Source organism: Leuciscus leuciscus (assembly GCF_965113295.1).
Source record: "Leuciscus leuciscus genome assembly, chromosome: 4".
Taxonomy (NCBI): Eukaryota; Metazoa; Chordata; class Actinopteri; order Cypriniformes; family Leuciscidae; genus Leuciscus; species Leuciscus leuciscus.
In genome coordinates this window covers 46,093,157-46,114,194 of record NC_138728.1, presented here as the reverse complement: position 1 = coordinate 46,114,194, position 21,038 = coordinate 46,093,157, and the positions used below count along the sequence as shown (strand labels likewise).

General features: G+C 38.4%; 3 protein-coding genes across 10 annotated transcripts in view; 2 read left to right on the top strand and 1 right to left on the bottom strand.

The window, feature by feature from the left end:
- The window catches only part of LOC309496526 (stonustoxin subunit beta-like), a 114,006-nt gene that overhangs the window by 14,714 nt on the left and 78,254 nt on the right, over positions 1-21,038 (top strand). The window lies entirely within an intron of this gene.
- LOC309496524 (stonustoxin subunit beta-like) overlaps positions 1-21,038 on the top strand; it is a 145,669-nt gene that overhangs the window by 115,182 nt on the left and 9,449 nt on the right. For 4 of the 7 annotated variants that reach the window (XM_082166512.1, XM_082166510.1, XM_082166509.1 and 1 more), the window contains exons 1-2: positions 2,511-2,837; positions 9,328-11,085. The exons of the other annotated variants lie outside the window; for them this stretch is intronic. In XM_082166512.1, the coding sequence (XP_082022638.1) occupies positions 2,705-2,837; positions 9,328-11,085 (1,891 nt within the window). In that variant the 5' untranslated portion in view covers positions 2,511-2,704. Of the gene's footprint in view, positions 1-2,510; positions 2,838-9,327; positions 11,086-21,038 lie in introns of those variants that run through there. 7 annotated transcript variants of the gene reach the window in all.
- Positions 2,847-21,038, bottom strand: part of LOC309496529 (uncharacterized protein) — a 259,879-nt gene continuing 241,687 nt past the window's right edge. Inside the window, exons 1-2 of one of the 2 annotated variants that reach the window (XM_082166522.1) lie at positions 6,017-9,321; positions 2,847-5,581 (exon numbers count right to left, since the gene is read on the bottom strand). In XM_082166522.1, the coding sequence (XP_082022648.1) occupies positions 3,367-5,130 (1,764 nt within the window). In that variant the 5' untranslated portion in view covers positions 5,131-5,581; positions 6,017-9,321 and the 3' untranslated portion in view covers positions 2,847-3,366. Of the gene's footprint in view, positions 9,322-21,038 lie in introns of those variants that run through there. The other variant, XM_082166521.1, reaches the window with a different exon arrangement.

The window sequence follows — 21,038 nt, the reverse complement described above, 5'->3', positions numbered from 1 at the left end:
GTGCTTACATTTTTATGGGCTGAAATTCAACATGGTTGAATATTTAAGCTGTGAATATTTCAATTAAAAACATTTCAAACACCTTTTCATTATTAAAAATTCAATAATCCATATTCACCTTTCATATTTCACTTCCAAAATATTCAAACTGTTTAAAAATACAACCAATAATATTCAACAGGCAATTTTCGGTCCATTTTATTTCGCTTTGCAAATTCGCTTCCACAAATTCAGTGGTTCAAATTCGACAGTAAATTCAACATTGACGTCCAGGAACTGCAGGAAAAGCAGTAGATTGCCGAGCATACTCTCCATCTGCTGTTAGTCGACCTCACCATCAGATGGTGCAAAAGCGCTTGTTGCTGACGAAGACATTCATTCATAAAATGAAAATGATTATCTGTGTCAGTATATGCGGGAAAGATGATAAACACACAAAAGCTGTGTTTATGTTTTTGATCCCTTCCGTTGATAGTGATATGAAAGACCAATCTTGCACCTTATTTAGGGAAGTAGGCTGTAGGCTACTATATAGGCTACAGGCAAGAAGATGGACTCAGAATATGAACTTAACGCGCAAAGTTTCATGCTGAGCGTTTCGTGATATACTGGCATAAAATCAACACATACATACACATATATATATATATATATATATATATATATATATATATATATATATATATATAGTATGCATACGTGTATTGTATTAGCTTAAACTGTCACAGCACTTGCATATTGTCCTCCTATTGTTAGTTTAACTGTAAATCGCTTTGGATAAAAGCGTCTGCTAAATGACTAAATGTAAAAATTGGCTTGATATTGGACATTAGCACATTTAGGGACCGTCTCTAAAGTTGCATACAACATTGGCATACACGTTTCTAACTTCAATAGCAAACTTAAATTTATTTGAATAAATATCAAAAATCCAAAGGGTGCGCATTATGCCTGACACTAAATGAACACTTTACAGTTGGTTTTATGACTGTAAGTCGTTCTATTCAAATGCTATCGGAGTTAGAAACGTGTATACCAAAGTCGTATACACTTTAGAGACGGTCCCTAAATGTGCGAATGTCTAACATCAAGCCATCTGTATGCCAATCTATCAATGGGAAACGCTCAGCATTAGGCTTTGCGCGTTATTCTGAGTCCATCTGCTTGCCTGCGAGTTTGGTCTTTTACATCACTGTAGTCCATTAAGCTACGTTAAGCGTTGTATATGTCCAGCAGGGGAATCCTTAAGTATTGAGAGAAACCCTAATAGCCTGCATGCAGCACATCGCCACAATATAAAGTTAAGGCAACTAAACAACCAAGAGAAATATATGTCAACCTCAAAAATGTAACATTGGATCTGTAGGCTATATCCGCATCGGGGAATAACATTATAATCTCGTTCACGGTAGAGAAAGATGCATGTAGGCTACACAGGAAAAGTAACCGTGAAGACACTGAATTTAACATAAAACAGCCGTCATAATAATCACAAATGCACTTACATTGCTGTAAATGAGTTTTATGAATGAATGACTTGTTCTAACTGTTGCTGGTCTTCAACACGCGCTTTTGCACCATCTGATGGTGAGGTCGACTAACAGCAGATGGAGAGTATGCTGCTACTGCTTTTCCTGCAGTTCCTGGACGTCAATGTTGAATTTACTGTCGAATTTGAACCACTGAATTTGTGGAAGCGAATTTGCAAAGCGAAATAAAATGGACCGAAAATTGCCCGTTGAATATTATTGATTGTATTTTTAAACAGTTTGAATATTTTGGAAGTGAAATATGAAAGGTGAATATGGATTATTGAATTTTTAATAATGAAAAGGTGTTTGAAATGTTTTTAATTGAAATATTCACAGCTTAAATATTCAACCATGTTGAATTTCAGCCCATAAAAATGTAAGCACTAAAAATACAATGCATTAAAATGCAAGCATGGTTAATGCAATGTGGTTACAATTGTTCACTCATAAAGACAGTCACTTGTCGCCACCTACTGGCTTAATGATGCAAGTGGCGCAAACACAGACATGCGAAGTGAAACAAATGGTGAAAAGGCTAATACTGGTACCTTTATTAAAATAATATAAAATATCAATATATTATTCTTCAATCAGTTCTATGCAGCAGAATCAGATTTAACAGATTAATTTTTTTTGACCAATTGTCAAAATAAAGTATAGTCCTACAAAGCTATTTTTTATCAGAGCATGAGCAGAGCAGGGAGAGGACCAGTGAACGAGAGGATCGTGATTCGTGTAATTTTACCAGCGTTGCCCGGCCCGGCTATACACACCATGTTCCAGCACAGTAGTGCTATTGCAAAAAGAAACAAGTACAGAGAAATTTCATGTCGGCACGTTTTTTTTTTAGCGGACTTTGCCTTTCCGGTGAGCGTGAGCAGAGCTTGCAACACAAACAAACAAACACACACACACACACACACACACACACACACACACACACACACACACACGGAGGTTGCTTGTTCACAGCGCGCACACACAGCGGAACGCGCTTCGAAGTTATGCATCTTCGGAAGCGGACTCGCACGCAAAGTCATAAAACACGCTGAGCCAGAGTCAAACCATCGCCGAACATAGAGGGGCGCGGCGGCTTTTTTGTATCTTTCGGCCAAAAACCTAAACATTTTCGGCAGCCTAAATTTCGTTGCATCCCTAATTTTAAACTTCAAATGTATAAATGTCCCCATTGTTCATTGTTTTTTCCTGCAGCCATGGCATCACAGACCATTGAAGTGGCAGCTCTAGGAAGACCTCTGTATCCTGGTATGCTTTATGACTGCCGCAAGGATACCTTCATTCCAGGTGGTGTACAGTACCTACTAAAATGCTTTTTACTCTCTTTTTCACCCAAATGTGAATCAACAATGTGGTAATTTAGAGATTTAAGAGAAAGGACACAACTATTAAATTAGTAGTCTTATAGATAAAAAATTGGCATGTTGACATTGCGTCTTCACATGTTAATATTCAACAATATTATTGATCTGCCTGCACTGACATTTATTATATGAGAACTGAACTGAGCTGGACGATGACGTCACATTTTTTTTCCAGAGCGGCTATATATATATATATATATATATATATATATATATATATATATATATATTAGGGTGGCCCTTAAGTGTAGGATTTTTTTTCTTTCGTTTTTCTGCAGCCTGACCCCCCAGAGTTGTTCCATTTATGCTAAAAACACCCCAGAAAAAAAATGGGGCAAAAATATTAATATTTAGAGGTAGCTCAAGCACATCAAAGTTCGCTGTTTTTGTAGGCAATTCTACAGCAAAATTCTTTATTCTAAAACGTTTAGCATTGAGCATTGTATTCAATACTATACACAGTTTGCATTGTATTCGGTTTTGCTCACTGACTTCAGAGCATACTGCAGCTGTTCTTCACACCTAAAGCGCCCGGATTGTGACGCATCTTGGATGAGCGCAACACCACGTTCTGCGTGGTCGTTTGTTACCACCAGACTATTGATTATTGCCTCCGCAGCTTTGAAATCATCTCTACTGTTCCATGATTCGGGATCTTCAGACAGGAATGCATCAGGTATACCCAGCATTGAAAACAGGTTTCTGCTCGACTTCGAGACAAAGTTATCGAGCGTTTTCTGTTTTATAGTCAGCATGTCCACTTGAGCACGTTTCGGCGGATCCTTCTCACCGACCCGCTCTTCTAATGCTTTGAGAATTGCTTGCTTCGTAGTGAAATCCACCAGCTTATCGAACAGGCTGAGAAGTATCAAATTCCCCGACAAGTACCAGAGATGCCCAGCTATCTTACGTGATGTATCTGTACTGATGTCTCGATCAGGATATGAGTGGAGTGACTGTAGTAACTGTAGATCATTCCTAGGCGCAGTGGAAGCCACAGGTGCCTGAAACCAGAACTTGATGTATATCTTGGCAAGAAATAGGTTCAGACGTAGCAGTCCACGAGATTCGCGTGCCGTCAGCTTGAACTGGGATCGGAATAGCCAGACCTTGATGGCTTTCGCCATCCAGCGAGCTTGATGCATTGGGCCAGGGGCTCTGAACTTTGTATCAGGTGATTTCACTCCCATGAAGATTAGCATTAATTTCAGCAGCTCTCTATAATCATCTCTTGGCTGAATATCCTGCAGCTGCTGTTCACAGAATGCAATGACTTCATCTCGGATAACAGATAGCTCAGATGAGGCGAAATCATCTGAAAATGCATCATCATAAATTTTCTGATCAATGGATGACCATTGTCCTTGAAAGTGCTTGAAGATGAGGACTTCCGGTGCCTTGCTGGGTCCCATACAAACTGCAAATGCGGCAGCCAACACCAACTCCAATATATGATGCCGACAACCAAAATGTTGAAGTGGCCGTCCAAGCAGCTGCTCTAGAAGGATACAGGCTCCAGACAGTCTGCCAGTGTTGGAACTGGTCGTATCGAAGCACATACCACGAACAAGATGGTCCAGTCCCCATTCTCTGATGGCATTGTAAACTGCCTGGGCCTCTGCTTGCCCTGTTCCTGTGGAAATCTTTGGAATGGCCAACAGCTTTTTTTCCCCCATTGTTGAAACCAGAATGGGCAGCCTGTTCACCTTTTCTTTACCTCTTAAGTCAAGCATCAACTTGCCATCCCAGTGGACGGTTAGCGCCGTGCTTGGTATGAATGATTCTACAATGCCAGCGGCGGTTGCTTCTCTGTGTTTTCGACGTTGATGCTGGATGGTTGATCTGTTTAGAGCAAGAGCTTCTGGGTCTTGTCCGAGAGCTTTGGCAGATTCGAAAACAATCATCATGGCAGCCCTGTCACTCAGTAAATTTCTATCAAGCATTGCTGACAGAGGAGCTGATATAATGTGATGGCGACCCCGTTTCCTTGGTGGTGCACCAGGCCTACTTGTGGTGGATAGTCCAGGATTTCCACTATCCGATTCTGATTCTGATGAACTATTCTCGGAATTATTGCTGCTGCTGCTCTCCAACACAACTGACTCTGAGAGAATACTTTTTTCTTGTTCAGAACAATGGTGTTGGCTTTGCAATTTATCCTGCTTCTCCTTCTGCTTCTGTTGCTGCAGCAACAACACTTTGTCGACACCCAACATGCAACCAGGTTGTCCTTTTTGCCGCTGAAGTTTGAGGAAGAGCTTATCCTTCTCTCTCTCTTCTTTCGAGTAAGTCTCTGCATCGATTAGCTCAATAGCATTTGCATGTGCAATGTCAAACAACCCTGCAATAATTTCTGTGAAAGTGGCTTCGTTAGCCCGTTGAGTCTTTGTTTGGTGATCTTGTTCTTTTTCAACCCCTTCCAGTAACAAAATAATTGCTCGAGTTTTTTAACGGAGTCCTGTCGATGCTTGACTGGAATTCTTGCCTGGAACCAAAATTCTTCCACTCTCTGTATGGTATTGTTTGCTGCTGCTCGAATATCCTCTTTCAGAACATTGTGACGATGTAAAAAATGGCTGAGAACGATGGTCCCTGTGGGAAGCTTAGTCCCTTCAATTCCTTCCACATGGCTAACAAGATAATCTTGCGAGCGCGTAGCAACTGTCCCTCCCGTCGCCATTGGGCTCTGCTGCTTGCGAAGTGCTGAAGTGCCGACGACCGCAAATCACAGCCAGTAATGACAAATACTTGAAATAAGTCACATAAGTGGCAAAATAACACAATTTATGCTTCTGCAAGAAATGCATAGAATATCTTTTGTGCAAAATAGGTGTTTAAAATATTCTGGCTGACCCCCCAGCGTGAGCTTTTCAAGGTGACCGTTATTTAGAATGTGTCACTTTATGGTTTCCATGGTGACGCGTCATTGCTTGTCACGTGACACACCGCAGCAACAACAGAGCTGAATGAATGATGATCTGCTTTTATGTCATTTTTCCTTTTTTATTCAAAATATTCACAAATTTGTTAGATATGGCATGAAATATCTGATATTCCGATTGTCAAATATATGCTTGTGGAAGTGTTTTGTTGTTTAAACACCTTTATAACGATCGCATTAGTTGAACTGTATGCGAGATGGGCGCCGCCATCTTAGTTTGTGCCGCAGACGCAGTTCAGAGAATCGGATCTGTTGGATTTACAACACGTGAATTCATCCACTCCAAGTAAGTGGCAGGTGAACTGGGAGAAGATTAGAGTACACTTTAAAGTTGCTTACACAATGCGTATCTGATATGAATAAAACTAATTATAATGGAAAGGATTATTATTGCCTCTTCCTTTGACATCACTGTGTATTTTACAAACTCTAAATGTATTGTTTTTTTAGTATTTATATGTCTGAAACCTAAAATAAACATTATTGTGATCGTACGTGCGAAAGGGTTAAATAAGCAAGTATGTAATTTAAATAGTTGAGATACAATTAGGCAAGTGGTAATTAACACAAATTGAGCATAATAACTGATTATACAAAACTTCAACGTCATCGAGCCACCTCTAAATATTGTTCAAATGAGCTCATATTTTGCCTGAATTATTTTTTCATGTATTGGAACAACTTGAGGGGGTCAGACAATTATAAATCAAAACTTGAAAAATAAGGGCCACCTTTTTATATATATATATATATACAGTATAACCATCACTGTGCTTACTTAAAGGAACACGCCGACTTTTGGGGGCTTTAGCTTATTCACCGTATCCCCCAGAGTTAGATAAGTCCATACATACCCTTTTCATCTCTGTGCGTGCCGTAACTCTGTCTGACGCAGCACCTGAGAAGCCCCTTGGTGAGGAGCAGAGAGTTTGCTCAGAGTTGGAGTAAATCACTCCGCAGAAGTAGCAGTGCTTCGCCTTCTGAGAATATAGTTCCCAGTATGTATATGGTTAGAAGATGGTTGTGTCTCATGTGACCTTGTTATTCGTACACGCTGTGACTATACAAATCACATGTAAATAGGAAAATGTTGCCGTTATTTTGTCACTTATTGGGAGCAGTATGCTAGCTGGAGCCGTTTACCTCCAGTCTTTGTGCTAAGCTAGGCTAGGCTAGCGGTGGGTGTGTCAGACAGAGTTACGGCACGCACAGAGATGAAAAAGGTATGTATGGACTTATCTAATTCTGTGGGATACGGTGAATAAGCTAAAGTCCCAAAAAGTCGGTGTGTTCCTTTAAGCTGGATGATGGTGCTATTTTCTTCTAGAAACAAACTGTGTTGCATTATTTTCCTGTTATCACTGTAAAGCTGAAACAATCTGTATTGTAAAAAGTGCTATATAACTAAAGGCGACTTGACTTGACTGTTAACCCTCTGAGGTCTGAGCTGTTTTCTGGGCTCTGGAGGTGTTCTGACATGCTCTGACATTTGTGTTTTTTTCTGTTACTAGTGACATTTTCATGGCTAAAGTCTAATTACACTGTATTCAGCACAAACTCTGCTACAATAATATATCAGCAGCATGTATGTAAAAGTTTGTAGTTTTGAGATAATGACATTTATGCGTGGTTTGTGAAAATACAAAAAAAAATTCTCACTGAAATAAGGCCATGAAACCCATACTGATTATTTCTTCACAAGACTTTGGAAAATTGTATGACATAGCCTAGCATATTTGCTCTAAAACTATGTGAAAATCACCCTGACTGCTCATTCAGATAAGACAATATATTGATTTAAAATTTCTAAGACGTGTTTTGTGTGACAAAGCCATATGCGAAGAGGCGTGATCATCTCATGAATATGTAAGCTTTTAACACCTGAGAAAGACAAAGACACTCCCCTAACTGCCCTATTAGGAGCGATCAGGCCCTGTCATTCAGAGCAACCTTGCACAAAGAATGAGGAGATTTAAAAAAGAATGGCTTTTAGATTGTTTGGATTTATTTACAACACAACACATTCCAAAAATACAAATGACAAAAGAGCACATTGAAAACAATGATCCAAAGACAGAGACCTTTGTGCCATTCCTAAAAACATACCTTTCATTTCCAAGGTGTTTGATTTTCACTTTACCATGTTCATGTACAGAGACTCATGTGAATGTTGAAGTCAGCAGGACTCAGTTGCATCTGGTCCCTGAAAGAAAAAAAAAATGAAAAAACTGTGAACATACTGATATCAAGAGAAACTATAGGGCTGCACGATTTTGGGAATAGATTTTAGATTTTTCTGGTTAAAATTTCTTTTTAAATTCACAGAATACACACACACACACGTTTCCAACAATATAAAATGAACACCAGGTTTGTTGTGCCTTGTAGGCATAGGCTACGCAGTGCTGCATAAAATAATAATAACAATAAATTAAATCTTCCAAAAGATTTCAAGAACAACTACGCTAGAGAAAAATATATTGATTATCATATGTTACTTCAAATGTTTCCATTCGTTATGATGATATGAAATGAGATAATAGTAAAAACATAAAGCCTAATGTTTGGTGCATTTTTCCTTTCAAACGCAATCGCGCTCCAAAATATGATACTGTACATTCAAACGCACAGCGCGCTCCAAAATATGATACATTCAAACGCCATCGCGCTCCAAAATATTAAACATTATGGTTGTACATATCTATGTTTGAGCAGATATCCACAAACAGTATTTAACAGTAAACACGGGTCTAAATAGTATAATATTCACCATATATCTAGCAACAGTTCAACTGCAATGTGAAGTTTATACATCTTTCTTGTCTTCAAATCGCGTTCTTCTTCTTCTGAGGTAAATCCATGTAAGCTCACAGCGTATCTTCCAAACTCGACGAAAAGCAGAGACTTGTGAAGTGTTTTGGTGTTTTGTGTTTGAGGTAACGAGGGCGTTCGCGTTCCATGTGGAGATTTGCATGTGAATCTCTTTTGCGCGAGTGAGCGTGGTCAAATTAAAAATAATTAGCAAGCGTTTGAGATACTGGACACCCTGTTGGTTTTATACAAATTACTTAAACAGAGAATATTTGTTTTCAGTTTGAATCCGATCATTTAAAAGTACACACTTAAATGTGTATAAAGGTATATGGCTCATAAATGTGTGAGAAGGATTCGCTGAGTTTTGTTTCAGTTTATAGACGTGCTCAAGAAAAAAAAGTTCACCGCGACGGAGAGGCAGAACGCACACCCTGTTTATTTTCTTTATTTTACAAAAGCACAATGTTTTGATTTGATTGTAAGTGGACACATACAAAAGTAGAAATATCACAGATTATTTTTTTATATTTCTTTTTTCTGTATAACCATAAATGACGGAGTAATTTAAGTTTATGTTGCTGCTATGTGAAAAAAAATCCAGCAAAACGCGTCGGCGCGTTTCTCGACCTCAGAGGGTTAAAGCTATTTTTCATTTCAGGTGTCACTCTGTGGGATAAGCAGTCACTGGATGCAGATTTGGACACCCGTCCGAAGCCCATGACAGATTTGAAGTTCAGTAGCTCCGACTCTCTCTCTAGTAAGTCCAGTCTCCTGGATGTGAGTGCTTCCCTGAAGGCCAGCTTCTTGGGAGGGCTGGTGGAGGTGGAAGGATCTGCCAAGTTCCTGCATGACACCAAATCCTCAAACCAACAGTCCAGAGTTACAATGAATTACAGGGAAACCACAAGCTTCGACCAGCTCACTATGAGCCATCTGGGACAGATCACTTACCCTCAGGTCTTTGACCAGAAAACTGCAACTCATGTGGTCACGGCTGTACTGTACGGAGCTCAGGCCGTCATGGTGTTTGAACGTACATTTTCAAAAGACAAAGAAAAACAGGAGATTGAGGGAGAACTGAATGTCATGGTCAAAAAGATTCCTCAATTTTCCATTGAGGGGAAAGGAGCTTTAGAAATGACAGAAGGTCATACGGATAGGGCTGAGAGCATCGCCTGCACATTTTATGGTGACGTCCGCCTTGATCAGAACCCCACCACTTACATGGAGGCCCTAGAGGTGTACAAGAAGCTCTCCACTATACTGAAGGAGAATCCACAGAATGCAGTTCCAATAAAAGTCTGGCTCTATCCTCTTTCTCTACTGGATACAAAAGCTGCTCAGTTGGAAAGAGAAATCACCACACGTCTGGTTTCCAACACTGAAGATATAATAGAGGGGCTGGGAGAAGTAGAGAGGACATGCAACGACCTCTCCAGAAAAACTCTGGTAAATGTTTTCAAAGACATCAAAGAGAGGCTCCGTTTATTTCAGGGCTCTCTTAACATTTACAAAATGGTATTCCTAAAAGCAGTGGCCAAGGTCTTGCCTGCTATACGAGGAGGAGAGATGGAGCAAAATTCATTGGAAGACATCCTGAAGATCCACTACAGCTCCCCCTTTAATGCTGACATGCTTAACCAGTGGTTAGATCATGCAACGGCTGAACTTAAAATCTTGAGTTCTCACACCGAGATACTGGAGGGAATCAAAACTGAAGACTCAAACTGTCTCAACGCCATCCTCCTTGATCCTAATATTGATGTTGTGGTGTGCTTGACCTTCACATCTCTGAAGTATGAAGACCCGTATCTTTCAACCCTGAATAAGTTTCTGGAATCTGACGAGTTTAAAGAGCTTGATGTGGGAATGAAACCACATTCTAGCACGTTAGTATCTGTCAGAAAGTGGCACAACGATCCTGGTGTCATGTCAAAGATGAGAAAGAACTTAACTCTTTTCAGAAGTTTTTCAGAGGCTAATAAAGATGAAAAGAGATATCGATTCATTATTTCTGTCATCTCCGATCCCTCCAGTCCAGGCTCCTCTGTCATCTCCGATCCCTCCAGTCCAGGCTCCTCTATCTATCTGTATGAAACAGGGAATCTGACAGACACACAGTTCCAGCCCGTGTCGAAGCCTCCCCCTCCAGAAGTGGAGAAGGTCCTGAAGGACAGTGTGTCCCTGAAACTGCAGAAGTCCCCAACTGGAGAAACTGTGAGGTACAGAGTGGAGTACCAGCAGGTGAAAGCAGATTCTGGCGCTGAGGAACAGTGGATTATCATAAACACCGCTGATGAAGTCTTTACTCTGACTGGATTGGAGTTTGGAAAGCAGTACTTGATCCGCTACAGGATAGTGGGTAAAGTGGGAGTGAGTGAAGCCAGTGACACTATCGGCCCCATACAGTCTTCAGGTGAGTGTCATATGCACTTCTCTTTGCATTAATCTTTATCTTAATATAAATATATATATATATATATATATATATATATATAATGTATGTATGTATGTATGTATGTATGTGTGTGTGTGTGTGTGTGTGTGTGTGTGTATATATATTAGAGGTGGGCATAGATTAATTTTTTTAATCTAGATTAATCTAGATTAATTTTGAAATTAATCTAGATTAATCTAGATTAAAATGGCTCATTTGAATTCTGCCGAAGGCATTCAGAATATGTGTGCTACCCAAATAATGACTATAAGAGTAAGTCTTTGAGAAGGGGTTTCTCAAGCCAGGTGGCGCATTAGACCAGGGGCTCATCTCCTGTTTCCAAAATGCATCACAAACTGCTTGAGAAAGCTGTTCTACTCATAGACTGTAAAAGGTTACTACTGTACTGTTACCGTCCGTAGGCAACATTAGGTAGGCCTATGTTATTATCAACTACTATAGGCTATCAATTAGGGATGGGCGATATGGCCTAAAATCTATATTGTGATATACATTGCAGCCTCTTGCGATAACGATATACAGTATATTATAATAAAACCATTTCAGAACAGATTACACAGACCCATGCTAAACAACTGCTAAATGTATTTTTTTTTAAAGGGTGTATGTAGTTTTGAGAACATATATTGTGCAAAACTGTAAGTATACAACATAATTTTGCAGATAAATAAAATGTAAGTACACTAGCTGCAGAGACTTAAGTAGGTCTAATGTTTATTATGGCTTGGAGCTTATGAAACCCCAAATTTAAAATTAGAATATTGTCTAACTGATGTCTTTTCAGTTAAAAAGAAACACAACAACGATTCTTAAAATCGAGATTATGTGCTACACCACTAAGATATATTGGAATGGGAATAATACGCGCGCGCTGGTTTTCAGTGATATCATGTTTCGTTTTGAATTTGAGGTGGTAGAACGGATTAGTCGTGTGTTAACTTACCGAACTGTTACCCCACACAGTATAGTTTGCTGCTGTTCGTCTGACGGCTTAAACCCGAACCAAGTCCAAATAATGGATGTTGCACCGATCTTTTTCACCAGCTTTCACTTTCAGCCGTGTTTACTTAAGATGACGACGAATATGCGTTGCAGCCGGGTTTACCTCGCGGCCGCGGGTAGATTGCGTCATCATAGCTTGTGTAGTATAGAGCCATCTCCCAACCCAACTTGGAGAATAGATTAACGGCGATATTTTTTTTATCGCGCGATAAGAGTCTCGCGTTAACGCAGCACGTTAACGCCGATAACGGCCCACCACTAATATATATATATATATATATATATACAGTGTATATATATATAAATTACTGTGTGTGTGTGTGTATATATATATATATATATATATATATAAATAAATTACTCTTAAGCCCACTGTAGAAAGGCCTCAGTCATCCCTGAAAACTAAATGATTATGATTAATATAAATAATATATTTAACAAATGCAAATCTCATTATTTATATTCTTTAATAATAATCATTATGAATTACTCTTAATAAATGCAAAGCATACAGACGTTAGTTGTAGAGGAAGTAATTGAACTAACCACAGGAAAATAAAATCTATAAATTAAGGTATGACAACAAATTCAAGCTTCAATGCAACGTGATCTCATGAGAATACGTGTGTATTTTTACGTTAAGTGTTGTTCTTCCACACGTACATTTACTTACGTTTTAATACACAGAGAAACGTATAATACTGACGTATTTATAGCACTAAAACGCAAAATATTTACGTATGAACAACTGATATGTACATTTGTACGTATTCACATTTATGAATATTAAAATAGTGGCATTAATGTTTTGACCCTATTGCATTCAATTGTCTTATCAATTACGTTTTCAGTCGCATTTATTAATTGCAGTTTACTCATTTACTTAATAAGAAATAATAACATTTCACTCTGTTTGTGACTTCTGCTGCAAACTCATTTCAGAGGATTATTACATGATGTTAACCCTCTGGGGTCTGGGCTGTTTTTGGGGCCCTTGAGATGTTCTGACATGCCCTGACATTTGTGCTTTTTTCAGTTGCATATAAACATATTAATGGCAAAGGTGTAAATTCACTCTATATAGCACAAACAAACCATAATATGTGAGCCACGTGTATGTACATGTTTTCATTTTTGAGAGAATAATGTTTATGCATGGTTATTGAAAAAACTAAAAACTAAAATTTCTGAAATAAGGCCACAAAACACATAGTAAATATGTGTCAATAAGACTTTTGACTAATGGATGTCCTCGCCTAGAGTTTTTTATTCAAAATTATGTGAAAATAGTCTTGCTTTATCGTTCACATAAAACCATTCATTGATTTAAATTGATGTAAAAGGTTTTGCTTGGAAAGCCAATATGCGAGGGGGGCGTGAACGAGGAGTGGTTTACACCTGAGAATACAATGTCCCACCCACTCTGCATAATGATGAGGCATTCACTCAGGTGTGACACTGACTGAGCCACAATGCAAGGACAGAAGATATATTTAGAAGAAGACTTATATTGACCATTTAAGATTTTGCTTACATCTATCTTGTAAATATGTTTAGCTATTTTATTAAAAAGGTTACAATTACAACAATAATTACAATTTCAACAATATGTGACCCGACACGGAAACCAGGGACACAAGTCGGCAGCACAACTTTCGAGCAAAATGAGAAAGAAGCGTTTTTTTTCAAAATTGGTGATTTTCGTTTTTTTGCAGAATCTGTTAGTTGAGATCACGAAGAAGCCTCTCCATGTTTGAGATAGCAGTATTGGTATATTTAAAAGCCTACATTTTGATGTTGAAATCAGCTTGTTTTTCGGAGATTCTAGCACGCAGTAGGGGCGTGTCATTGTCGGTGTGTATTTCCAGACTGAAGCCGGCGTGGCTACTTATTATGCAGCGCTCTGGCCGGCTCTATCTGATTTCAAAATTCAATGAAGATGGACGCCAATAACATTACGATGTCCAGCAATCGATTTAAATAATAGGTTACATGGGGTTTAATTTGGGATGTAGCCTAATACATGTTGTCAGTGTCAATACATAGATCCGCCTATGTGATCAACGTGTATATGAATGGTACAGTTGGTAGAGCGTTCGCCAGCAGTGTCAGAGGTTGAGAGTTCGAATCAGCCCTTGTATAGGTTTTTTTTTTTCTCGTAGTTTTTTTCTCTCATTAAAACGATTATGTTCATCAGTGGTTGTATATCAAGCAGGGACACGCAAACGTTTGAATTATTTTGTTATTTCAACAGAACGAATAGAGAGTATCCGCAAGCAACGCAACGGATTGAAGCGCGCGTCGAGTGAAGACAATGCAGTGTGCGCGTGAGCCACACAGCCCCGTTCACTGTATCTGCGATCGCCGCGGCAACGAGCACTTTGATCACTTGATTTAAAAAAACACATTTCAGCGCTAGTATCTTATTTAAAAAATGAACGAAATGAATGCTCTGCCAGTTAACTGGAGATGTTTTATTTAGAGAATTTGTAGAATTGGTACATTCAGGGGGGAGGGGGAGACGGGGAGCTTTACAGGGGGTATGACTTATCTTAATGAGATGTAAATGAGCCCTATTGTAACTCCCAGCAGGAGAGAGAGGTGAGAACTTGCCAATCTTTAGAAGCAGATTTCTACCATTTCAGTTTTTTTGAGTGCCTACCTTCAAACGGCCACAACTTCTCCAAATATTATCAGATTTCCATGTGTTACACATCGTTGGAAAGCTTGAATACTACACTTTCAGAATATGTGAATAACTCAAAATGCCCCAGAACCGACTTGTGTCACTACTTTCCGTGTCTGGTCACATATTTCAAGTGTACTCTTTCTTTGTAAAAAAAAATTATTATAGGCCTACATTTTATCTATGTATTCATTAGTTTGAATATAGTCAACATTGGAACAGCTAACATCTTAGATGATTACTTTATTTTTTGACAAAAATAGATATAGAAATTGCTAAACAAAAGCTTATTTGACGTGGCAGTATATTCTACAGTAAAAACTGTACCCAAATCTAGTCAACAAGATGTTGTCTTTCATATTTCGCCTGACTGTAACGTTGTTTTCATGAAATATTAGGGCATATTGTTAATTTGCAGTTTAATACGTTGCTTATACAAATAGCCTACATTTTATTTCAACATATTACAACATTTTTACTCATCTCAGTATAGCAATACAGTTTGCTAAAACATCATCATTCATTCACACACGCAATTTAAATTTAACTTCTGGCAAAGATGAAGTTGACGATAGGCTATTGACTCGCGATCTTCGCAGTAGGCTAGTGAACGCACCGGAAAAATGCACATTTATTAGGCTACATAGTTTTTTGTTTTGGATGGTTTTGTTTAGAACCAGCTTTCTGTAAATATATTTCACATTTTTTAGACATGTGAGGCGAGTAGGCTACGGTCTGGTTAAGGATGATCTCCAGTTCAAGCACCTTATGTTGTGATTGCTAGCCTATATTTACTTTAAATCCAGGAAATTTGTTAATGAAAAAATTATTAAAATGAAGATACAATTGATACAAAACGAAATTCGTTTTAAAGAAAGGATTTGTAGTTTCTGTTTTGAGGTCTCTGTGAAAGTTTGAAAGTCTTTTAGTGCGCTTTCAGAGCGCTCGCGTCCATAATGGAGAACTGTCACGTAATATTGTTTTTTCCTCATAAATGCGAACACGAAAAATAAAAGACAAAAGACTTTTAAGTAAAACTTACTCCGAAATTGTGTCCTCGGCGGAATTCGTTCTTCAAAATGCTGCCGTTCGTAGTCTGAGTTACAATCTTCCTCTGAGGAAACAACCCGGTATCATGCATTCTTCCTCACTGTCCAGAATCATCTGAAGGGCGTCTTTACTGGAGAAGCGTGCCATACTCAAAACGCGATGAACTATCAGTAAGTCTGGTGAAGAAACTGTGTTTTTATGGCATTGATCGGGGGGCGTATGCGATGCATACTAGATCACCTAAACTATTTACCATTTGAATAGCGCCGGGGGCGGGGCGGCCTCAACTCATTATAGAGATAATGAGGCAGAAGGAAAAACGGTACCTCTCCTTGCTTTCAAACGGATTACATGAGTTGAAAACATTTGTTTTTTTATATAAATTACTTCATTTAAAAGAAGAGATTTCAAGCTTCATAAAGACATATCTCACGTGTCTGTGTGAGAAGTATTCGGTGAGTTACAGTTCATTTTCGGACGCGTTTCAGAATGGACTTCACTGACAGAGAGAAGGCAGAACTCGCTTCGTGTTTATTTTTCTTTATTTGGCGAAAAGCTCAACACTTTGTTTTTATTATGAGTATACACAAACATAATACACATTTAACAGAATCGATTGATGTACGAAACTCCTATGAAAAATCAAAGTCAACAGACTATTTATGAGTTTATTTTACACTGATAAAAAAAAAGCGAGCTGGTATCGCCGGCGATACCGTCGACCTCAGGGGGTTAAACAAGACTACACTTTAAAACCATGAAATGAATAACATTTCTTTAATCGTTTAACCATTTTGTAATATTTTGTTTGTTTGCCGTGAGACACAAAAGGCATTTTCTTACACAAAATGGACTGCTGGATGAGTGTTGTTTCTGTGAGTGATTGATTAAGAAGTAAGTTATCTGTTTTACATTCTATGCTGTTCAAACTTTAATATTCTGTGTATTCAGTTACTGACATTTGAATAATAATTATAATTTCATGTAAATTGCATGCTGCCGAAGTCCATGTCAAGTCATGTTGAAGCTAGTTTGATTCTGTATAGTTGAATATGTTCTGCAGTAATTTAAATATGTAAGCTAAATTATTTATGCTATATATTTCGATTCTAAATACTTGAATGCAACTTGAATACTCTTTACCAAAGTAATGCGAACAAATACTACCTCATATTTAACATTTAATAACGTGATTTACTGTAACTTCTGTTATGTATAGTGACTATTCTCGTTATGCTAATCTGAATAAAACCCTTCTGCTGGGACACTCTCTCTTGCTCCAGTTTCTCTAACTGGAAACCCCCACCACCCTTTCTACTAGGGCTGAACCGAACCCTCTGAGTGTCCCATACGCACCAAACACCAAAACACAACATAAATTCACAAAAGACATCCATTTTATTCGCTCATTGTAATCCAAATCTTTAGAATCCACACGTTTGCAAGAAACAGATAAAAATTTAGCCTTTTATTCAGTGATCAAACCAGGTGTGTGTTCAGGCGCATTATTGGCGCATTGCTATTTTGAGGAACAGAAATAGACTGAGCCATTGACCAACAGAAACCTGGCCTAAAGTCAATGGTGCAGTATTTTTTTTATTATTTAAAGAGCGCATTAGTAATGTGCGCCTATAGGCGGGTCCACAACGCGCATACACTCTGCTTATTACACACACAGGACGCACAGCAGCACACAAACATGCCAAATATTAAAAATAAAAGGATTACAATGTAAAAGATTATTATTGTGTTCATAAAGATATGGTGGAATGAATCCGGCTTGTCCCGTAGATGGTCTGCTTTTGCACTTTAACCTCGCGCGCTAGCAGATCCGTTTCCTCTCTGGAGACGCGTTCGGTCTTTCCACTATCAAATTCCTCCATGTAAATAGTGAGTCCACCATGACGCAAGCGCAACTGGCATTTAAAGGGAATGGGAGATGAGACTCTGATTGGTTTAACGCACATAAATCCCAAAACACGTAAATCCCAAAACACACCCATTACTCATTAAGAGAATACGGACAACACTTTTAGACCATGCGCCGGGAGCGTAAAACTAACTAGCTGTCGTTAACTAACTAGCAAAAGTGGATTCGGACATGCTCTAAGTGAACTTGCGCGCTGCGCTTTAGACCATGCTCTTAGATCCTTAAAATAGGGCCCTATATCTCCATTCTCAGCAGCGACTGTAAACGTCAAATCCCGCACTTGTTATGATGAATTTAAACTAAAAAAATGGCGCCCTCAAGAAGTGTTACAACATGTTTTACAGAATTAAAAATGTCAGTACCGTTTGGTACCGAAGTCTGTACTTCAACTCTAACTCACCGTTACTCTCTGTTGTTCTGTTGTCAGTTTGTTCAAGTCTTTGCATTGATTAAATGCAGTATATCTGACATTAAATCCTCATACTCTGTGACTTTAAGTAGACACTATTTATCACTACAATGCATTTGTGAACATGAAGGAAACTTCTGATATTTACTAATGATATTTACTGTTAAAATCACCCATTTAAAATCCTCCTTATTCTATTGATATGCATTTTTGCATATTAATGATGCATTTTTATGATTTTAATAATTAGGAGTAAAATGTGGCTTCCATGTATTCTCAGAAATTCTCATAATCAGTAGAATTATAATTCTAATCAAAATGATTGAGCATGAGACATTTATTGATCAATCAGTGTCTCTTTGAAGAACAATAATGAGGTTGAGGTTTAATCAAAGTCTTATGAAGCGATTTGATTACTTTGTATGATGAACAAAGTGAAATTTGAGTCCTATTCCCTCTCAAATCAAATCTGTGATCAGTTCATGTCTACAGAAGCCAAATCAAATATGGTGACATGTCAATAATATCAAACCCTCAATAGTGGTTGTGTCAGGATTTGGGTTATGTAAACAGACATTTCTAAATATCTTCTGTGTTGGAGGATTTCTGCATGTGTTAGCAATGGATGCAGGATCATTTTCTCTTGACATGATCATCAGTTCATAGCGTTTTTAATCATCACGCAACCCACACAATTGCGTAGGGCCCCGCGGGTTTGAGGGCCCCTGCTGAGCAAGCAATTAAATCAGTTGATGCCCGCTGTTATAGCAGCGCTATTGACCTTATTTATTACATTTACACATCGCCTCCATTACCAAATATAGAATTCTGCAAATATTGTTCATTGATCAGTGTTTATATGTGAATAAGTCTAAATTAAATCTGCTCATCATTTCGTGTCAGTCATGTCTCTTCTTGGATTAAACTACTCAATTCATGATTCTTAATGAACGTTTGGAAGTGTCAGAGTTATGGGTGAATAGACTTTCAATGGAGGGACAGAAATCTCCCAGATTTCATTAAAATATACTCTCTTCACATGTGTGTCCTGAAGTCATATGGGTTTGGAAGGACATGAGGTTGAGTAAATCATGGCATTTTCATCTTTGGGTGAACTAACACTAACCAAAGCGGCGAGCCAGAGACGGACACACTCAGTTCTTGTCATATATAATGGGCAGTTTATTTCCAACAGCAACAACGTTTCATTTAGGTTTCATTTAAATACACGTAATACTAGCAATACATTCACATACACACTGATGTCTATGGAAGCGGCATTTAAAACTTCTAATTTGACACCGTGTTTTATTCACGTCAGAAATACGTCGTGTAGGAAACTAAATAGTGTTTATTCTTCTCCCAGTTCACCGGACACTTACTTTCCTGTCTTTCAGGAGAAGTGGATGAAGCAAACTATTACCGATTACCCGTTATCTAACATGATCATTATAAAAGTGTTTAAAAGACTAAATACAATCACTAAGACATATTTGAGAATCGGAATATCAGATTTCACAATAAGACAATTGTTCAAGCTAAAAAGCAAGTAGGGTCTATGTGATGACGAACCTATGTGATTGACGTCATCACCATTTCAGTATGTCTTTGTGAGTGTTAAATGTTGCTATATTTTAGTCTGTCAAGTACATTGTTTAAGCGCTTTGTTTACATTTTATTTCTTCATCCCGTATAATTAGCTATGGACGTTTGCAACTCCACAATTCCTACATTCAGTAAGTCAAGTCAAGTCAAGTTTATTTGTATAGCGCTTTTCACAATACAGATTGTATCAAAGCAGCTTCACAGTATTAATTAAAATAATACAACAAAGTTTGTTTCAAGAGGAATTTATTGATTGATCAAATTAAATTAAATATCCCCAAAATATCCCCAACTGAGCAAGCCAAAGGCAACAGTGGCAAGGAACCGAAAAACTCCATCAAGTGACCAAATGGTGTCCTAAAACTCCATCAGGTGACCTAATGGAGAAAAAAAAACCTTGGGAGAACCCAGGCTCAGTCGGGGGCCAGTTCTCCTCTGGCATTTATGAGCTAGAGGCCGGATTGTAGTTTGAACTGTGGGATTATTTGAATGCCTGGCTGAAGAGATGCGACTTTAATCTAGTTTTAAACTGGGAGAGCGAGTCTGAGCAACGAACAGTATCAGGAAGACTATTCCAGAGTTTTGGAGCCAAATGTGAAAATGCTCTCCCTCCTTTGGTGGTTCTGGATATCCTAGGTATGACCAAAAGCCTTGAATTTAGTGATCTTAAAGAGCGCGATGGATTATAGGGTGATAGAAGATCCGTTAAATAGACTGGAGCTAAGCCGTTTAGGGCTTTATAAGTCAGTAGCAATACCTTGTAATTAATACGGAACTTTATAGGTAACCAATGCAGTGATGATAAAATCGGTGTTATATGATCATATTTTCTTAATCTCGTAAGAACTCTAGCGGCGGCATTTTGGACTAACTGTAGCTTGTTTATTGAGGATGCAGGACAACCAGCTAATAAAGCATTACAGTAATCCAGTCTCGAGGTCATGAATGCATGAACTAACTTTTCTGCATCAGAAACTGATAGCATATCACGTAGCTTAGCAATGTTTCTAAGGTGGAAAAAGGCTGTTTTTGTAACATATGAAATATGATTTTCAAAAGACAGGTTGCAATCGAGTATAACACCCAGGTCTTTTACTGTAGAGGATAAAGTAACAGGACATCCTATGATGTTAAAGTTGTATTGTGCGAGGTTTTGTGGGCGGTTTATTGAACCGATAAGTATTACCTCTGTCTTGTCTGGATTTAATAAAAGAAAATTACGCGTCATC